Raw genomic sequence first — 20,699 nt, 5'->3', positions numbered from 1 at the left:
CCTTTGCTTTAACCTCCACCACTCCTGAAGAGAGGCTTTTCTTGAACCAGGAGACTAAAATATTACCTTCATTGCTTCTACCTGCCCCATAGTCTCTAAATAGCTTCTCATTAGTTAATTAACTAATTCACTCAATTAGCAAATAGTTAGTGACCACGTATAATGCTTGAGATGCTGTGTATTATATAAAGATAAGGGAGATTAGGTCTTCGTTACGGGGCAGTCTATTGGGGAAACTCTAATACAAGTATAAGGTGGACCAAACTAAGTGCTCCTTGCTAGAGCAATCAGAAAGGGTTTAAAGGAGGGGAGGAGTATTTAAGTTGTACTGTAAGAATGAGTAAGATTTGGAATAACAGAAATGGAGTAAAGTATATCTTGGGAAACTGAACGCACATGAATAAAGGCACTAGGCCAGGATAATATAATGCATGTATGGGGAAAGGGAAATCATGCAATTTGGCTAAAGTGAAAGGTGTGGAATGGAAAGTCACATAAAGTATGTCTAACCTACACGTTTCCAAACTTAAATATTTTCCTTTTCTTTCAAGGTATCAAAAATCAACCACCACAAGAAAAGTTGGGTTTAAATTGCTATATCAAGGCTCATATCCGATGAGCCTTGATACTTGATACTTACTGGCAAGAATGTTAAACCTTTGAAAAAATTAACAGGAAAAATTGTCAAATCATTCTCCCTCTATGTGTGTGTGTGCGCACGCACGCGTGTGTGTGTGTAACAGAGAAATCACAAATAATGGGGGGGGTGGATTTAGTTTAATTCTTCATAGAGTCAAGGGGAATTTGTTCAACTTTGTTTTGAGAATCTCATAATGCAAAAAGATAATGCCCATTTTTAATTTTAGAAATAATTTGTAAAGAAATGATAAACCAAATCATACTGAGGCTTTGAGAAACTGCTGGAGAAACCTTTTGGGATTCATCTGAGGGTCCTTCAGTCTGGCTACAAAGTCCAATAGATGTAGAAGCATGACAGACACTTTTCAGTCTTCTGAGAGGCTCATAGTGAAGATTTCAGTTTGATGACATTGAACTCTTATGCTGGTATCTAGATAATTATTTGTAATCATTATGAATCATCACCACTATGATGCAACTTATAAACATCTTAAAGGATCTTTCAGGATATTCCAAATTGTCTCACCTGCAGTGATTTCATTTAGGGGTATTTTTATCTTGTCTCAATTTTCGGTAATCCAAGTAATCAATTTTTCATTTCCATTGCTGAAACAGGTCAATTTCTTAGCTCTCTGCTCCTTTATCCCCTCACTGGCTTACTGCACTTTAACCACATTGATTCTCTGCTGTAGCTCCCGCTAGACTGGCATCTTTGTGAGAGTAGGGATTATGGTGTCTCTTACACACCTGAGTCCTAAGCCTAACTTGGAATTCAAGGTGTGGCACCTAATATGTACTCAGTACTTGTTTGTTAAGTGATAAAGCATATCTTTCTAAATCATAGAGATCACAGAATAGATACTCTTGTCATGTATATAAAACAGGCTTTGGGTTTGCAGAACCGCTTGGACTGCAGCCCCATCATTACTTAATAATGTGACTTCAGGTGAGCTAGCCTTCTAAGTCCCAGCTTCCTCAACTAAAAAATGGAAATAAAAATGTCTCCTTGTCTGTTGTGATGATTGAAGAAGATAATTTTGCAAAACATCTGGCACGGTGCCTGGAGTGTGATTACCTGCTTAAAATGTTGGTTCCTTTTTACTTCTTCTGTAGTCTATCACTTTTTCACAAATAGCTATATTACTCAAAAATAAGTTAGCTTTCTAAATTCGAAGATGAGTTGACAACTAATTTTCATCATATGTCATGGATATAACTAAAATTGGACATATGCCAGTGGGAAAATTTGAGCATTCAAATAAAGTGATCCATAAATGTAGACAGAGAATAAAATATATTGAATATCTCAAAGGCTTCATTATCACTTAGCAAAACCATTTGTTTCCTGATTGATTCCACTGCAGTGTTGACTAATTTGAAGGAGGACATTTTGACCCAGTGTTTTGATTGCAATGACCTTTGACCCCCATCCTCATCTAGATACCATGATTTGGTTTATCTCATGCTCTTTGCTCCTTGTTCAAAGAAATAAAAACAAATTTTAATTACTTTATCCAATAAATAAATATGATTACTACAAATGAGACAAATACAGTTGACAATGTTTAAAACAGAGCAAGTTGAAACTGGTTACTTTCCAAAACAAAACAAAACAAAACAAAACAAAACAAAACAAAACAAAAATGACCTGATTGAAAATAAACGTTCCTTAGGAAAACTGAATACAGCAAACATTGATTGGGGGAAAATTAGACATAGTAGAAATAATGAATAAAGAACAAAATTTCCAATAGCTAAAACTGTACAGAGTCAAATTTGTTATCATCAAGAAATGATTGAAGAATAAAATCTTCTTGAAAAAAATTAGTTCTCGGGCTTCCCTGGTGGCGCAGTGGTTGAGAATCTGCCTGCCAATGCAGGGGACACGGGTTCGAGCCCTGGTCTGGGAAGATCCCACATGCCGCGGTGCGGCTGGGCCCGTGAGCCACAATTACTGAGCCTGCGCGTCTGGAGCCTGTGCTCCGCAACAAGAGAGGCCGCGATAGTGAGAGGCCCGCGCACCGCGATGAAGAGTGGTCCCCACTTGCCACAACTAGAGAAAGCCCTTGCACAGAAACGAAGACCCAACACAGCCATAAATAAATAAATAAATAAAATTAAAAAAAAAAAAATTAGTTCTCAATTTAAAACTTAAATTGAGAAGATTGGACTTGATAGAAATGTTGTCACAAAAGAAAACTCATCCTACCTGATGTGGAATTTTTTAAAAATGACTGATGAATTAAATCTTTGGTGTAAAGTTTATGTATAAAAGAACTCGATAAAAATAATTCCAATACAATAAAAAGAAAATGGAAGAAAATTGTTTAACCCTGCTGTATAGGTATTTGATTAAAAAATTAAATTAGTATGATGAAGTTCTAGCAAGTTCATCTAGCCCTCTAGATGAGAAATCAGAAATGATGCTATCATTCTAATGATAACGTCTGTATTCACTATACAATGGAAATGTCCTTAGGGGTCAAGAGAGTGAGCACAGAACATTCACAGGATTAACATAGGATGTTCAAAATGTTAGGATCAAAACAGCTTGTATTCATCAAAATCAATTCAGTATTTGGTCGAATAAAGATTTTTAAATTGTCTGATATCTTTGAATGTAATTGTTGACAAAGAAAATAGAGTATTTTATTAAAATAATTCCATTAAGCTTGCCATCCAAAGAAGGAATCTTTCCCTTCTAAAGAATGAAAAATATTTGATTCACTAATTTAAAATAATGTCAAATCTATTTTTAAACTTGGCAGTGGCAATGAATTTCTGTCCTCTCTCTCTCTACCTCTTTCTCTCTCTCCCTCCTCTCTCCCTCTCTCACCACACTCAGTACAGCCATGATATCTGTAAAGAATGACCGCCATAACATGACTTGCTTACACCGTTTGCCTAGCATGTTCTCAACAGAGAAATCACAGAGAGTCACATACCCTCAGTTGTCAACAAAAAAATACTGGATTATTCATTTAAGAATATCTAACACTTCAGAATCCTATTACACCATAGTATTATTTTTTGGATTTTTGCAGATACATTTGCATTGCTATGAATAAACGTTTTTGTATGAAACACATAAAACACTGTATTTGAAGACCAGAATCATGTATGTTCACCTATGACAGACTCTTAATGCAACTCAGGTGCTGACTGACTCTTTGGAATTGTTTTGCTGGTGACTCTCAAGTGGATCAGAAAGAGTCACTACATATCCCAAAATATACCATTTAGCCACAGAATAGCTTTGCAACCTGTGAACCTAAACCAGTATATTTTAAAAATTAATGGAATTAGCTAGCACTAAAGCACGATTTTATGGGCAGATGATAAAATTAGAAACACCGCCCTCCTTCTCTGCATCACATTCAAAATACTCAATCTTGACAAAATTCCATTTCAGGCTAGAAAGATGGCTAAAAATAAGCCCGTCATCCCTGACCATCGGCAGCAAGTTTTTGGTAAAGACTGCAGGCAATTTGGACACTGACTTCAATGCTGTAAATAAAGTTACATATAATTTCTTGGGAACAAAATCAGCTGCTGTAGTCATGATTTTAGTAAACCACCACATATTGGCAATAGCAATGATGATGGTTACATCAAGAGAAACTGTAGTAGTGGCAGCAGTAAAATTAACATGTACTGAAGATTTAGTAACCACTTTATATTATTTAATCCTCATAACACCTGATGAAGCAGCTAATCCTGTCTCTATTTTATAGATGAGGAGACTGTGCCTTAGACAGGTAAGTAACACAAACAAAACTGAGACAGGTGGACTTCCCTGGCAGTCCAGTAGTTAAGACTCCGTGCTTCCCCTGCACTGGGCACGGGTTCCATCCCTGGTCAGGAGAGTTCTGGATGTCACGTGGTGAAGTCAAAGAAAACAAAACAAACAAAAAACTGACTCAGGTAATAAGCGGAAGAGCCAGGTTGTGAAATGAATCTAGAACTCACATTCATAAAAACTGTCATATGAGATCAGTATATATATATATATATATATATATATATATATATATATATATATATATATGTTCACAGGGGGCTGTCAAGCCAAAGGTTCATTTTCAATACCCTCAGAAGAGAAAATGGGTATAGAGTTCGAAAGCTACATAAAGTTAGGTGACATTAGCTTTTATTTCTGTCTTTAATATTTCAATTGACTGAGTCTTCCAATATCCAATTTCTGTCAGTCTATTTAATGTTGGTGTAGAGGATGGTGGCGTGAACAAATACAGCAAGATACAAATACACCGTTTTTAAAAAGAGGGTCTTCATAAATCATCTCTATCTTGAATGGGGTTCTTGGATCTCAGTTTCTGAGAAATTAAAATTGGGTTTTTGTCTCTGTCTTTCCTGACGAATCTCAATGGAAAAAAAAAAAAAAATCAAGACTCTGATGTCCAAGTAAAGGACATGTTACCAAGGAGATTTTGGCAATAGTCTCCAATAGACTATGAAACATTTTAATTATTTCTTCTGTTTGTAGTGAGTTGGAGAAACTCTAAATAAAAAGCACATGCCCACACATACACATATGACAAGAAAGGAGAGAAAAGAGGTCTTGACGTTTTCAATGCCAGATACCTAATTAGTTTAGATAAAATGTGTAATTATCTTCTATTTCTTATCATGTATCCATGAGTTATGTCTATGCTTGTTAAAATCTCAAATGGGGAAAGTGTTCCAGCAGAAATTCTTTATAAATTCAATCCCCTTCATAAAAATATTCACACAATTAGGATAACAAACAGAGGAAAACTTTTCATTAGTTCAAGTCAGTAGATTGTGAGACCAATTTTAACATATACCCACTACTATATATAAAATAGATAACCAACAAGGACCTACTGTACAGCACAGGGAACTGTACTCAAAATCTTGTAATAACCTGTAATGGAAGAGAATGTATTGATAAAAAAAGAATATGTATGTGTATATATATATATATATATATATATATATGTATATATATATATACACACACACATATATATATATACATATATATATATATATATATATATATAACTGAATCACTTTGCTGTACACCTGAAACTAACACAACATTTAAATCAACTATATTTCAATAAAATTTTTTTAAAAATTAGCATGTGTATCCCTTTTCACAACAATGTTCAGCTGGACTAAACAGTTTTGGCAAATATCATGAAGAAAAGAATTTTCTGTGTATTTCCCTCTTGAGTTTGTAGTAAAATTCCTAAAAAATTATATTAATCGGGCCATGCCTTCTCTGGCTTCTCGGGGATTGTATCTGCACATCATCAGCCAAGACTCCAACCCATTATTTTGGTCACATCCTTCTTTTTACTCACTTTGAGTCTGAGATGGCAAATTGGTGACCTATGGGCTTGATCAGGCCCCCAGGAATATATTTTGGTGGTGACACTATGCTTTTCAAGTTCTGAATTATTTGCCAATACTTTACCCCCAAAACCCAAGATTTACCCCCAAATCTCAAGTTCCAAATTCTCTGGAAAAATCAGATGTGGTCAAACTTCATCTACACCGGTGCTGGGCTGAGGTCATAATTGGTTCCCTCAGATGGGGCTTGCCTTCTCCACTTCAGCAATGAATGCTAGGCCCCTTTCTCCTCTAGCCCTTTTACTTTGTGACACCAGCTGTTCAAGAATTTTCTAGACTTAACAAATTCATCTCATCCACTCACTGTTCCTCAAACACATTGTGAGATTTCCTACTTCTATGGCTTTATTCACACCGTGTTCTCACCTAAATGTTCTCTGATGCATCCTCTCCAAAGCTGTACTCACCTTTTGAAGCCCAGCTCAAATGCCATCTTCAGAGAGATTCAGTTAGAATCACTTCTACTTCTTTCTAAACGATTGAGGAAGTTGTTGCCTGTGCAAACTTACGCCAAACCAATATTATAAAAAAACAATTTTGCGAATTTTTATGTCCACCTCTTGAATTTCTAACAACAAACTACACTTCTAGAAGTCAAGCTCTAAGATTCCTTGTCTTGCTCACAGCTCATAACACTGTCCTTCTTAGGGCCTCAAGAAATATTTATTTTATAGTAAATACTGAGAACTTTGTAGGGTTTAAATGCACCAATCTCAAAGAGTTCTTTTTCTGCTCTATTTTTCTCTATATCTATAGTCTTTTAGGAAAATAATCTGCAGTACTTTAAACTGTCACTTATTCCACAAGAATTATTATGATTAATATAGTAGCTGGAAAGAAATAATTGTATATTAAGCACATTTGATGATGTCTTCTTAAGACGGCTGCATAATTTATTTTCCTGGTAACTGAACAATTCCGTCTGAAGAATTGAAGATTTGAGGTCTTAAGTTTAAATGATTTTCCCCCATAAAGGCACTCCAAGTGGGAATAAGGTCTTGAGTAATTAACCCTTATTCAATTTGTTTTTTACAGATTAGATTACAACCCTTTTTATATTTCAAAGGTAACATAGAAAATTACACTGGAATTTAGGTTATGTTATTTTTGGCAGAAATGAAGACTGGGGTTCTGGCAAGATTATGAACTTAGCTTATGTGCAAGTCTTTCTGATAGAAACACTGGAAATATATAGATGCTTCCGAGAGAGGAAGTGAAATGTACGTATGCAAAAATGAGGAGCCGCAAGCCTCTGAGCTGACACCATGGTGGTAATGCTGATGGGGAGACAGGGATGGGCAGGTGGTCAGAAGTAATAGTGACCATGGGCTTGGGTTTCATGGCCATCTGTGCACAGGAGAGAACACTTAAATGCTATAAACGCTGGAACTGACATCTTGTATACAACTGGGATACTAAGTGTGATACATGCAGGGAGAAGGGTACAAATAATTTACCCAACAGCTTACGGGGATGACGAGGAAAACTAGAGTTTGAAAAAAGTGGTCTTCTGAGAGAACTTTAAAAATTTAGTCTTGTATGCGCTGGTGTCTGAATGTGTACCATCCATGAGTCACAGACGCCTTGGTGCTAAGAAATTTTTAAAAATTTGATCCCAGGGCAGGGGAAAATCCTACTATCCTTGACAAAAGCAAGCAAGCAAACAACAACCAAAATTCTGGGTATTATCATACCTCAATCTGCACAGGATTTTGACAAGGAAGAAGCCCTATTGAAGATGAGCTCACAATAAAAATTTTTTTAAAGTGCAAAAGAGGAAATAGTTCACCTTTTGCAAGAGTTGGATGAACAGAAAATTAGCACACAATGAACTTGAATTAATAAAATAAAAATGAAGAAATACAATAAGATAGTATGTTTTTTACAATATTTAAATTCAATTCAGAAGCTTGATCTAATGGACAAAAAACAAAGAACTGGAACTATAAAAAGGAAACCAAAAAACTATGGAAAATGAACAGAGGTCTGAAAAAGCACCAAATAAAACTTCCATATGTAGTTTGTCAGAAAATAGTTCATAAGGATCTATAATATAGGTATAATTAAATTCAGAAGCTTGATCTAATGGACATATATAAACCTTGAACTAAAAGTTATATCCAAAAAATTGTATGCGCATAATATCCGCACACATAAAGAATATATACAATTGAGCCTCAACAAACAGTGAAGAATCAGTATCACAGAGACCAAATTCTGTAACAAGCAATGAATGTAATTAGAAATCAATAACAAAGTGTTAATTTCAAAAGTTCCATATAATTTGTAAAACATTTAAAGACTTCAACACTTAACAATATATAGTATTAAATAGATTATTTAGGAAAGAAGAGAAACTGAAAATTAATGAGATAGAGGGTCTAGTTTACCAAAGAGGAAATTAGAGTGACTCTCTCCACCAAAAAAAATATGTTCTACCTTGTTATACCTTACTTACACAGGGAAATGAAAATTTAAACAACAATTAGACATTACTTTGCACCCTCCACTCCCCAACACCCTCCAAGATTTTCACAAATTTAAAAACATTGGTAACAATTGTTGGTGAAGCTCTGGGGAAAGAACACATATAATATGACCAACTAAATAATTAATGAATACAACTGCTTCAGAGAAGAATTTGGCAATATGTATTAATTTTGCAGATGCACAAGCTCTTTGACCCAGAGAAATTCTTGCATATGCACACAGAGAATCTTGTATTTGATTGCTCATTGCCCACTACTTGCCATAGTGAGAGGTGCAGTCAACTCCATAGGGGAGTGGATAAATAAACCAAAATGATGAGTAAACTGGCTTATTGTACAATAGAATTCTATTAAACAGTTAAAAATAAATATATAAGGTTTATATCTAAGATGGATTGATCTTAAAAAAAAAAAGTTCAATGAGAATGTAAAAAAGATACAAAGAAGAGAGAAATCCCAGCTCCTGTGTATTTTATCTGTGTATCTAGGTCAAGTCATACAACCTATGCGCCTCAGCTTTCTCATCGGTAAATAGAGTTGATAACAGTATTGGGCTCATAAAATTAAAGCAAGATGCCTTGAACAGTGCCTGGCACTGAGAAAGCCCCATGTATGCCTGTTATTATTATTATTATTACTTCTTACATTTGTGATGATTTATATGGAAGATAATGAGGGAAAATAATATCATATATTGTTTTACTAATACATTTGTGTAGTAACAACAGCGTCTAAGAAAATTTTATGCACCAACTTTAGAATAGTAAGGAGGAAAGATGGAGGGAGTAAGGCAGAATTGAAGGGTCGTGGGGCTCTGGCTTCATCTGTTATATTGCATTGATTTTAAAAAAAGAAATAAAGCAAATATGTTAAAACAAAATGTTAAAAAAGGTATAATTTTTAGAAGGCAACCATTATACTCATTCTAAACCTTTTTGTGTAAAAATATTTCCTAATTTAAAAAGTAAATTTCCAGGGAATTTCAAACTTTTCAAGCTTTAGTTTCTTTTTTCTAAGATGAGGTTGAAAATATCTGTCTCATGGGATTTCAATAAAGATCAGATGAGAAAATGCATACAAATATATTAAGCACTGCACCATGCATGTAGGTGGTGTTTAATAAATGTAAGCTAAATATTAATCTGATATAAATCAAGTGTTTTCAAAAAATGTGAAGAAAAAATAAATTTGTAAGTTATTTTTCTACTCATTAAATTTATTTCTAGTTCACGTGTGAACTAGTTCACAGATGTAATGGGAATTGGAAAAGCATAGGAAAGTGAAAAATAGGAAGAACTCAATTGTTGCTGGTTTAGGACTTTATAACCAGGAGTATTAAATTCACACAATGTCCCAAGTCTATTTAAAACCTTGCTACTCAAAGTGTGGTGTGGGGCCCAGTAGCCCTGATTTCACTGGGGAGGTGGTTAAAAAAGCTGGATCTCAGGCTCCACCTCAGATTTACTGAATTAGAATCTGTTTTTTAATGCAATCCTCACATAATTTCAGTGCACATTAAAGTTCAAGACCCTGCTTCAAAAAAAAAGAAAAATTAAGTCCAGGAGTCCATCACTAGGGTCCATTTTAATGGTTAGAAATCTTCATTTTAGGCTTTTTCTCCCTATTCTTTATTTCATGTATTCCCAAGAATGAGAATCTACAGATCAGGGTTATCTAAAAATGTTTATATAATCCTTTATACAGAACCTGAAAATGTAGAGTGCTGGACAATTCTACCTTCTTGAGGAAAATTTGATAGTTATTGAAATAATCGGCTTACAATATCATAAGCCTGGTCATTTTTTTTCCCATTACATGTGGCTTGTAAATGCTAAGCAGTTAATAACTAGAGAGCCCTTCAAATCAATCAGCTTTTATGATGTTTTATCCAATGAGGATCAGGAGATTTAAGACTAAAATTGTCAATGAAAATTTGAAAATGATATCCTTGGGCTTTTTTCTTTTCCGTGATGCAGATACACGTTTAGACATCTGCAATGGATAAATGTACTCCAGCCAAAGGATTAAAAGATAAAAAAAGCTTCCCTCTATTACAATATACTCTCAGCTCTAACTTTTGAAGCAGATCATTTAAAGTTCAGTGTGTCATAGCTTTAGAAACAGAGATAGCTTCGAGAAAGAATGTAAGTTAGTGTTTTAGCTACAAAAGAGAGCTACCGACCACGGTGCAGTCTGCTTGTGGAAGCACAGCTTGGTAAGTACCACTGTTAGGCTGACACAGCAGCACAGACTGTGTTATAGGGAGCAAGATGCACCAAGAATTACAGCATCCCCATCTTTCAGCTAATTCCATCTGACATTTGATGTCTGAGAGAGGTATGATGATTTAAAGAAGCATTTTAATAAGTGTTTTTATAAATGTTATTGTTTTTTTGAGTATTAGGGTAAAGTTGTTATTGTAGAAGACTTTTGTCTTTTTTGAGGGGTGGGTTGTCTAAAATCCTATGTGAAGGGGGTATTCTCCTTTGTGTATAGTAATGGAGAGACACAGGGTCCCACTTCTAACCATGAAAGTGTAAGGTGGGGGGGATCCCTCCTTGCCCAGCAGTCCGTGTCTGAATGTATGACGTAAGCGTGACCAATCGGATTCTCCTTTCTGGGACTGTGAATCAGAGATGAACAGAAGGTTAGGACTCACTCATGGCATCTACAAAGACAGAAACACGTCCAGGCCATCTTTGCAAAATGTCAGCAACTGTGCTTCTTGCACTGGGGTATCTGGATCTGCCTTGGCTCACATTCTTTTCCCAAGTCTTGTTCTCCATCCTTCTATTTCTGAGTCTGCATGTCCTGCTAATGCATTCCTTTTCTGTTTTTGCTTACAATCAAGAATCGTCACTGATACAGAAATATCACCTCTTCACTAGATTTGGTTTTTTTAAATTAATTTTTTGTTATAGTTGATTTACAATGTTGTGTTAGTTTCTGCTGTACAGCAAAGTGAATCAGTTATACATATACATACATCCACTCTTTTTTAGATTCTTTTCCCATATAGGTCATTACAGAGTATTGAGTAGAGTTCCCTGTGCTATACAGTAGGTTCTCATTAGTTATCTATTTTATATATAGTAGCGTGTATATGTCAATCCCAATCTCCCAATTTATCCCTCCCCTGTCCCTTTCCCCCTTGGTAACCATAAGTTTGTTTTTTACATCTGTGACTTGATTTCTGTGTTGTTCACTACATTTGAACAGCACTGCTACTTCAGCTCTATATAGCTCATTGATGTAAGTTTAAGTAGGTGGTTGCAGTTTGAAAATGGCCTCAATTAGTGGTAAGAGTGGAGGTGGTAGTCATGGTGGTAGTTATCAGGTGCAAGAACATAATATGTACCAGAAACTATGTGAGGCACGTCAACTTGAGTACCTGTAATTCCTCAGAAAACGCTGTGAGGATCAGTACTACCACACCCATTTTACAGATGAGGAAACTAAGATTGTTGTATGAAAAGTCACACATTGAAGTCACTTTGACCAAAATCACATGCCTAGTAAATCCCCGAAGCAAGATTCAAATCCAAATCTTTCTAGCTTAAATCAGAACCATTATATTCTCTCCAGGATCCTAATGGAGCTCTTTAAGGACTAATTCAATGTCATTAATTGAACTTTATAAATGTCACTAACTGAACTTAATAAATGATAACTAAAATAATATATCCCTACCTTAACTGCGATGTAAGGAAACATGTAAGGTCTTCTCTTTTATTGTTATCATTTTAAATTGAAGTGTAGTTGACTTACAGTGTTGTGTTAGTTTCAGTTGTTCAGCAAAGTGATTCAGTTATATATATATATATATTCAGTAACATATACATATATATATTCTTTTTCAGATTCTTTTCCCTTATAGGTTATTACAAAATATTGAGTATAGTTCCCTGTGCTCATGTAAGGTCTTCTAACACATTTTTAGTTAGGTATTTATTGAAGTCTTCTTATAGAAATGTTCTGAAACATTTCTTCACAGTGAAAACAAAATTTTAAATTTAAAAGCCACACTTAGACTTGAAGCACTATGTCTAAATTCCATAAAAGTTTGTTATATCCCAACAAGCATGTAGGGTAGATGTTGAAACTTTCCCCTATATTAGTTTTGAAGGGAAAATATCTTATTTGTGTGCAATTACGAGGCTATGTGAAAATTACTTATTTTCAGAGGCTGACTCGAATAGAAAGTTTGGGCAGATATATTCTTTTGACTATAAGTGTAAAAAAGTATAGAATAACTTATGGAGCACTGTGACTAAACTTGAAGGCAACAATTTTAAAGCCATTACTTAATACTCTTCCCATATAAGATGATAAGTATCACTAGTCCCAGGTCATAGTACTTTCTTTATTAGAAGTAACTGTCTTAATAAAATAGTAATGATGGTTACAATAGCTCCTATTTATTGAGCAGTTACTAGGTGGCGGGCACAGTGCTAAATGATTCACAGAGATTGCCTACTTTAATACTGGCGACCCCAGTGAGGTACGCACTATTATTAGGGCCACTTTACAGATATTGAAAAAGAAACAGAGCAAAACATCTCCCCCTGCTTCCCGGGGTTCTATATTCAAAGGATCGCTGCTCAAGAGAGAATTTTAAGCCTTGCTGTAGCCTTAGATGAAGCCCAAACTCTAAAGCTTAGCATGAATTGTCTTTAAAGATCTGGTCCCTGACTACCTACCTCTTTAGCCTCATCACCTCACTACCATCCCCCACTTCACCCTTTATTCTGGTTCTAGTGAACGGCTTCATACAGTCCTGTCCCTGCTGTGACAAACACCCATTCCTCAGCATCCGTAGAGACAAGACTATTCATTCTTTAAAACTCAGCTCATCTTGGAAATGCCTCTGCTGATAACCTGTTAGATTTAGTTGCCTCCCCTCTATGCAGGTTCTTGCTACAGAACATACCGCACTGCCATATATCCATTGAATTATTTGTCTGTTTTTCTTACTGGACTTTAAGTGTCATGACATTAAGTATATTATTTTTTTCTTCTTTTTTTTATTGAAATATAGTTGATTTACAATGTCGTGTTAGTTGCAGGTGTACAGCAAAGTGATTCAGTTAAATATACGTTAAATAAATATTATATTAAATATATATATTGAGTTGAATATATATATTTAATCTTTTTCAGATTCTTTTCCCTTATAGATTATTACAAGATATTGAGTAGAGTTCCCTGTGCTATAAGTAGGTCCTTGTTGCTTATCTATTTTATATATAGGAGTGTGTCTATGTTAATCCCAAATGCCTAATTTAAGTATATAATTTGTTTTGGTATCTCCAGTGCCTAACACAGGACCAAGCATGCAGTGGGCACTCAAAAAATATTTTTTGAATAAATGGTCAAATCTTAAGTGACCACCCTATTTGTTCTTTCTATCTTCCTGCTGGAAAGAATTTGCTAAATAACCATTCCCTATTATATCATAATGCTCAAAATTATGAGAAGGACTTCTACACAAGGAGTTAGGGAATCTAGGTTCTTGTCCCATTATTGTCATTTAGTAATGAAAAGACCTTGAAGACTGAGTCATTCAACAATTTTCTTTTTATGCATTTGCCATGCACCAGGAACTGTACACCACAGTGAGGAAGCAGCAGTGGACACAAGTGACAAAAGCCCCCTCCACCAGAAAGCTTGTATAACCTAGAGTTGGATTTCTCACCATACAATCAAAGAGCTGGACTAAGGTCCTTCCAGGCTTAAAATTCCATGAAACAATAAGCCAAATCTCAAATTCCTTAAAATATAATATAGGAACATATAAGAATATGAAATAAAATAGAACACCAGGCAAATCAGTTCATACCTTGCCTCTGATACAATTAATCTAGGAGTATTAATTCTTCCTTACAAAAATAGATATATTATAGAGAAGTGACATTATGAAACATTTTTTAAAGGTTAACTTTGGTTTGGTCTGATGCAAAATATTTGAACCCTCTCTAGTTGTAAGTACAATAGCATGCCTGTCAAGGACAAAAAGGGGAACTAATTCATTTCAAGGAAATTAACAATGATGAGAAAGGAAGATCTATTTTATTCCTTGGGAAGCTGAATCTGTTCTGTACATCTAATGTTAGTCAGAACATAAAGAACAATGTGTTCTCTAATCAAGTTTTATGTGTGTGATGAATTTTTTGATTCACGGTAGTTGGACCAGAAAAGGTAAAGCATATTATTAGTGGACAAATTACATAGTAAAAACTAAATTAACCTAGACTCTCAGCTGCTTCGTTATAAAATTAGGTAGGGAAGGTCATAATTATTTAATTTGTGTCCAAATCTCAGCTGGAGAATGTTCCAAATGAACAAATGATCCAAGTAATTTTAGGGGAAGGGAAAGTCCTTGTAGCCAAGCTTAAAAACCCAATATCGACAGGCATAATTAGCATACTACCTTCCTGACCATATCCCTAGAGGTGTTTGGACAGGAAATCTAATTCTCTAAAGAAAATTGTTCTGTTATTTTTTATCATAACTGAGTAAACCATATCAATTCCTTGACATGCTATGATCATAGGATGTCCTTCCTGACACGTCCCTCAAATTTGTTGACATTGGATGATTGATTGCTTCTGCTGGTTAACATGGGCACTGAGCTATGATAGAAAATAGATACACAATATTAAACTCACAAAACTGGGTTTGTTCTTCCATTAAAGTCAAAAATCATGGATCCTGAAAGAGCCTTTCAAGTTACATAGTCAGTTTTCTCATGTTGCAGATGAGGAAACTGAGGCCCAGACAGGTGAACAAAATTACTGCAAATCTCACAGTTGGCAGGTGTTGGAGCCATGATGAAAGGAGAGATCCATCGCCCCCCAAGCCCAATGTTCTTCCCATCATTTTATTTTGCCAATAGTTAGCTCTCTTTGTGGGCTAACTTCCAGCTTACAAGCCCCCATACATGACACTGACCCATATCACCAGGACAAAGAGTAGGCGTGGTAGGGGGCAATGCAGATGAAGTTCAGGGGGTTGGCTTCTTTTTTCTTGGAAAATAAATACCTCTGCATATTTGTGGGAAGAAAAACATCAGCTAGTTTGTCAGTCTGTAGCAGGACTGGTATGTTGGAAATGAAACACAAAGCTTTCCTCCTCTAACTAAATTTGACAGAGTGCATAAGCTGAATTTCCCCATCTGGAGACTCTCAGACTAGACAAGCCTTACAAATTAATATGTGTGTATAGGTCTGGGGCCTGAAGGAAATGAGGTCAGGTCCGAAAAGGAATCAGGTGGCTGGCCACAAATCAGAACTTTAACATGGATTCACGACAAAGGGAGGAGATCTAATGCTGTAATTCACTGAAGAACATTAGGACCATGCTAGGGTCTGTGATGAGGAAGCCGGAGGACAAAGTTATAAAGAGGGAAATGATACTGAAGGACAGAAAATGTTTTCATCCAAGTACAATCCAGACTTTGATCCTCCTTTTAATCAAATCTTCTCTTTCCCCATCCCCTTCTCTCTCTCTCTCTCTCTCTCCCTCACACACACACACACACACACCTTATATTCTCTTTATGCAGGATATTTGTGCTCTCATTCTACAGTCTTATTTCTCTCTTTGTTTCTGAGAATGGAGGTCTACAGCAAGGCATAGAAAAAGTGCTTTGATAAGGAAGATAAAACAATTCAGGATGCATTAGTTTCTTTGTGTACCTCAAGGACAAAATTGAGATGTGTAGGAGCATTTTTAAGAACGTAGACAGGAGACTCACTCCCTTGAACCTGCTTTCTTAAGGTCCCCAGCTCATTCTCCAAAGATGTCCTTTAAGGCTTTGTACATGCCGTATAGTGAGAGAGTGGCATTTAATAAGAGTCCACCCAGGGATGTTTCAAATGCACTCTGCCACTAAAGTGCTGATATAAGAAGTTAGAGCATTTTTTCTCTTGAGAATCTCTATGGCTTTATCCCTGGGTAAAGGTCTGAGCTTCTTTCAAAAGTCCAAGATTGATTTTTGAAGGAGAAAATAAGTGAAGGATTTTCTAGCTAACCAAGAAACATATTCTCTGATTAAATGTCAGATTAAGAAGAAAAAATACCCTACATAAGGTACTATGACAATTCTCTAAAAAGAAAGACTGTGAGAAGAACGCAGATATTTTAGGACAGAGGGTTATAGCCTTCAGAATTTTCATTTTTTAGAAAGTTCTTGTGGTTGATATAAGTTTAAAAATGTGTTCATGTGCAGAACATTTCAGATTCATTTATGCAGAATTATGTAACACTTGAAACAACTCCCTTAAATTCCCATGGATTATGCGGACACAAAATTTTACAAATTATATTTGTAAATATCCTTTCTTCTGTATCATCACAAGTTCTCAAAGTATACTAAAAGTGGAAGTCAGTATGATAGTGCTGTCTCTCTTTTTTTTTAAAAGGAGAAAATAGTAGAGATATCCTTTTTATTATCCACTTGCCACCTCAAATACAAGTGATCATTTTCTTATGATTTAAAAATATTGTAATGACTGGCCAGTTCCCCATGATTTACTGTTACTAGCCCTCCATTGGATATGCCAAGATAAGATCACACATTACTTATCCAAACACTTCTACAGATGTGCTGGGCATTTTTAAAAGTTCACCCATTGAGAACTTAACCCAATTCTCTTTGAAAAAAATGTAAGGTTGTTCCAGAAAACTTTCTCAAAAGAAATCACATGTCCCATGGACCCTCTCCACACACCCCCAAAAAAGATGAGACAAATAGACAGTCAGAAGACATATATTTATAGCCTCATCTTTCACCTCCTCCAAATTCTAGACAATCTTCTCTTTTTCACTTAAAAATGGAAAATGCGACAAATGTAAGCCCTTACCAACTTCCCACTTCAGAAGGCTGTTGTCTTCCCTCTCCATTTTTCCAATGACATACCAGATACACGCCATCCAGTGTGCAAGAAGGGCAAACATAGACATGAGCAGAGTCAGGACGATTGTGCTGTGTTGGGAATAACGGTCCAACTTCTGCAGGAGACGCAGAAGACGCAGCAGCCGGACGGTCTTCAGGAGATGCACGAGAGACACCTGCGGGGGGAAACAGAGCCGCAGAGCTTGGCTCACGGGGTCATTACATCCACAACAGTCACTTCAGCTACAGCCACTCTGGGAAGTTCTTGAAATTAAGTATAATCGGGATTCCAACGCTGTGACCATTTTATGACCATTTCTATGTCGTTTCCTGATATATCGGAAGTTGATAAGATAAAAGATGATAAGGCAATTTAATTTCTTTGAGTGAATACTTATCTTCCTTAATTAAGATGCATCTTTTTTCTTTACCTATATGACTGAAGATAATTTTATATATTCTGATATACAACTGAAACACATTATGGGATCTGGATTGAATAAAAGATGTCTCCACCCTTTTCTTTTAATTTCTTTCAATTCCACTTCCCCTTCTCCATGTAAGGGAGTTGCTTTATAACAAAACTTTGTATAGACTGAAGTAAAACCCTGTAAAGTGGTAGAAAAAGTAACAGGTTTCTTATTTTTAAATAGTGAGACCTAAAAACTTGAGTAAGATCTGCTCACAAATACCAGTAACACCTCCTGCCTCATGTGCTTTGCTATCGTCCTTCTAACATTATCAATAGACAAAGAAAACATTTGCCCGGAGCACATACATTCTGCACTTTCTGTTAAACACACATGCTTAGGGAACCAAAATCAAATGGAGCAAAATTTTGGAAAAACCTTTTAGATTCTGCCTCTGTATGAACTAGAACAACAGACTTGTAGTTAAGGAGTTAGTTTCTTGACTTTAGGGCTAAACTGAAAAATGTGCACCATTGGTGTCCACCAGAAAGGTCAATGTCACTATTACAACACATGTGGTGCACTAATATACACTCTTTTTAATACCTTCCAAGAGAAAAGAAAAGTCAAATAAAACATTAACTCATATGCAAATAGAATCTGACAAGTTCCTTGACCTATTCTAATTTGGGGGGTGAACCATAAATAGAGGGGAAGGAAGTGGTTTGTATGACTACACCTAAGAATAATTTTTCCTTTACAGACAGAATCATAAACAAGGTCAGCATCTTTTGAGAGTCTGCCTTTATAATTATCTGGAGTCGACTGACTTCTAATTTCTCCCTCCTCCAGCCATCTTCCCTTATCTCCAAGAAAAGTGTACCTAGAGCAGTGCCTGACACGTAGGAAGTGCTCAGTAAATTTGTGTTAAATGAGTGAATGGAGAGCTATTATGTGAAGATGCAAAACACTCCAGGCTCACTATAACAATAGATATTCAATAAAAGTGTCTTCCACTGTAATCTTGTGAATTATTCTATACTGAAATATAAAAACATCATAAGGATGGGAATTCCCTGGTGGTCCAGTGATTAGGACTCCACGCTTCCACGGCAGGGGGCCTGGGTTCGATCCCTGGTCAGGCAACTAAGATCCTGCAAGGTGTGGTGTGGCCAAAAAAAAAAAAAACATAAGGTCAATTGAGGAAGTTGCCAGGTAGCTGTGGCCTTTTATTCCTTTTTGTGGGTCTTCTGGGTAGAATTTTACTTTCTTCTCCTTCGTACTCACATTCTCATCTATCATTTCTCCAGCTGATTATAAGTCAGATGCAGTTTCTACTTTGTGGCTTAGAGGAATTACTAGGGGTGAAATTTATTTTATAGGTAGGTGAATTTGACAGATAGATAACAATTTTGTAAGTAAAGTGAATCCTGGAGCAGAACTCTCACATGGAGGATACCATCTGCTATGGACTGAATTGTGTACCTGCAAATTTCATATGTTGAAGCCCTAACCCCCAGTGTGATGGTATTTGAGATGGGGTCTTTGGGAGGTAATTTGCTTTAGATGGGGTCATGAGGGTGGGGTCCTCAAGATGGGATTAATGCCTCTATAAGAATAGACCAGGGCTTCCCTGGTGGCGCAGTGGTTGAGAGTCTGCCTGCCGATGCAGGGGACACGGGTTTGAGCCCTGGTCTGGGAAGACCCCACATGCCACGGAGCGACTGGGCCCGTGAGCCACAACTACTGAGCCTGCACATCTGGAGCCTGTGCTCTGCAACAAGAGAGGCCACGATAGTGAGAGGCCCGCACACCGCGATGAAGAGTGGCCCCCGCTTGCCACAACTGGAGAAAGCCCTCGTGCAGAAATGAAGACCGAACACAGCCAAAAATAAAAAAAAAAATAAATAAATAAAATAAAGAAAGAGCAGCTCACTCTCAAGCATGGTATCATTGCAGTGCCATTTAAAAAAAAAAAAAAAAGAATAGACCAGAGCGCCCTCTCTCTTATTCGCCACCCACCCCAATCTCTCTCTCCCTCCCCTCGTTGTATGAAGGCCACGTGAGGATGAGGAGAGAAGACAGCCGTCTACAAGCCAGGAAGAGAGCCCTCACCAAGAATCAAATCAAATTGAAAGCTTGATCTTGGACTTCCCAGCCATCAGGACAGTGAGAAATAAATTCCCGTTGTTGAAGCCATCCAGTTTATGATATTTTCTTATAGCTGCCTGAGTAGACTAACACACCATCTGAATATAGAGTATTGATGCAGGCAAGCTCCCCATTTTCTCTGGCCAGAAATGGGATGTTTGAGGGAAGAATGTGAGGCTGCCCTTACATGAGAACAATAGTCATTTACAAAAATAAGGGACATGAGCCTGGGAGTCCAGGATGAGGTAGCCCTGGTGATTTCGCTGTCACTTAAAAAAATTTACATTTATTCCTATCTGAGTCCAAAACCTCCAGCTATAAAATGTGAATTTTGGCTCTTGATGAATGACAGAAGGAAGAGGCATATTTGATTTAGATAGAAATATATCATCTGAAAAAGAGAAAGGACCTTCTTACTCTTGGGATGCTGCTCTGAATTTGTCACTGATAAGAATTATAAGCACCTTGTAGAGAGGTGCAAGACAGTGAGTGATGCATTCATCAAAAACCTCTATCAAACTGCAGTTTCCCCTACTACCAAGTGGACATAACCACCTCCTGGTTATCAACTAGGGAAGAAAAAAGAGAAAGAAAAAAGTTAACTACCGTTCTGAGGTCTTTCTAGGTATTAGATACTTGGCAAGGTATTTTATAGAAAAGTTTCCTTTTTAGGCTACTCAGAAGCCCTGCAGGAATTTTTATGATTTTCGGCCT

The 20,699-nt window shown here is 36.4% G+C and overlaps 1 protein-coding gene across 1 annotated transcript in view; it reads right to left on the bottom strand.

Annotated features, from left to right (window-relative positions):
* Positions 1-20,699, bottom strand: part of KCNH8 (potassium voltage-gated channel subfamily H member 8) — a 272,237-nt gene that overhangs the window by 108,760 nt on the left and 142,778 nt on the right. Inside the window, exon 6 of the mRNA XM_082392854.1 lies at positions 17,393-17,600. Coding sequence (XP_082248980.1) covers positions 17,393-17,600 — 208 coding nt within the window. The remainder of the gene's footprint in view (positions 1-17,392; positions 17,601-20,699) is intronic.

This window comes from Balaenoptera borealis (genome assembly GCF_965194805.1).
Source record: "Balaenoptera borealis genome assembly, chromosome: 5".
In the NCBI taxonomy this organism is placed as follows: domain Eukaryota; kingdom Metazoa; phylum Chordata; class Mammalia; order Artiodactyla; family Balaenopteridae; genus Balaenoptera; species Balaenoptera borealis.
The sequence above is the reverse complement of the archived record's forward strand: the minus strand, read 5'-3'. Positions and strand labels throughout refer to the sequence as shown.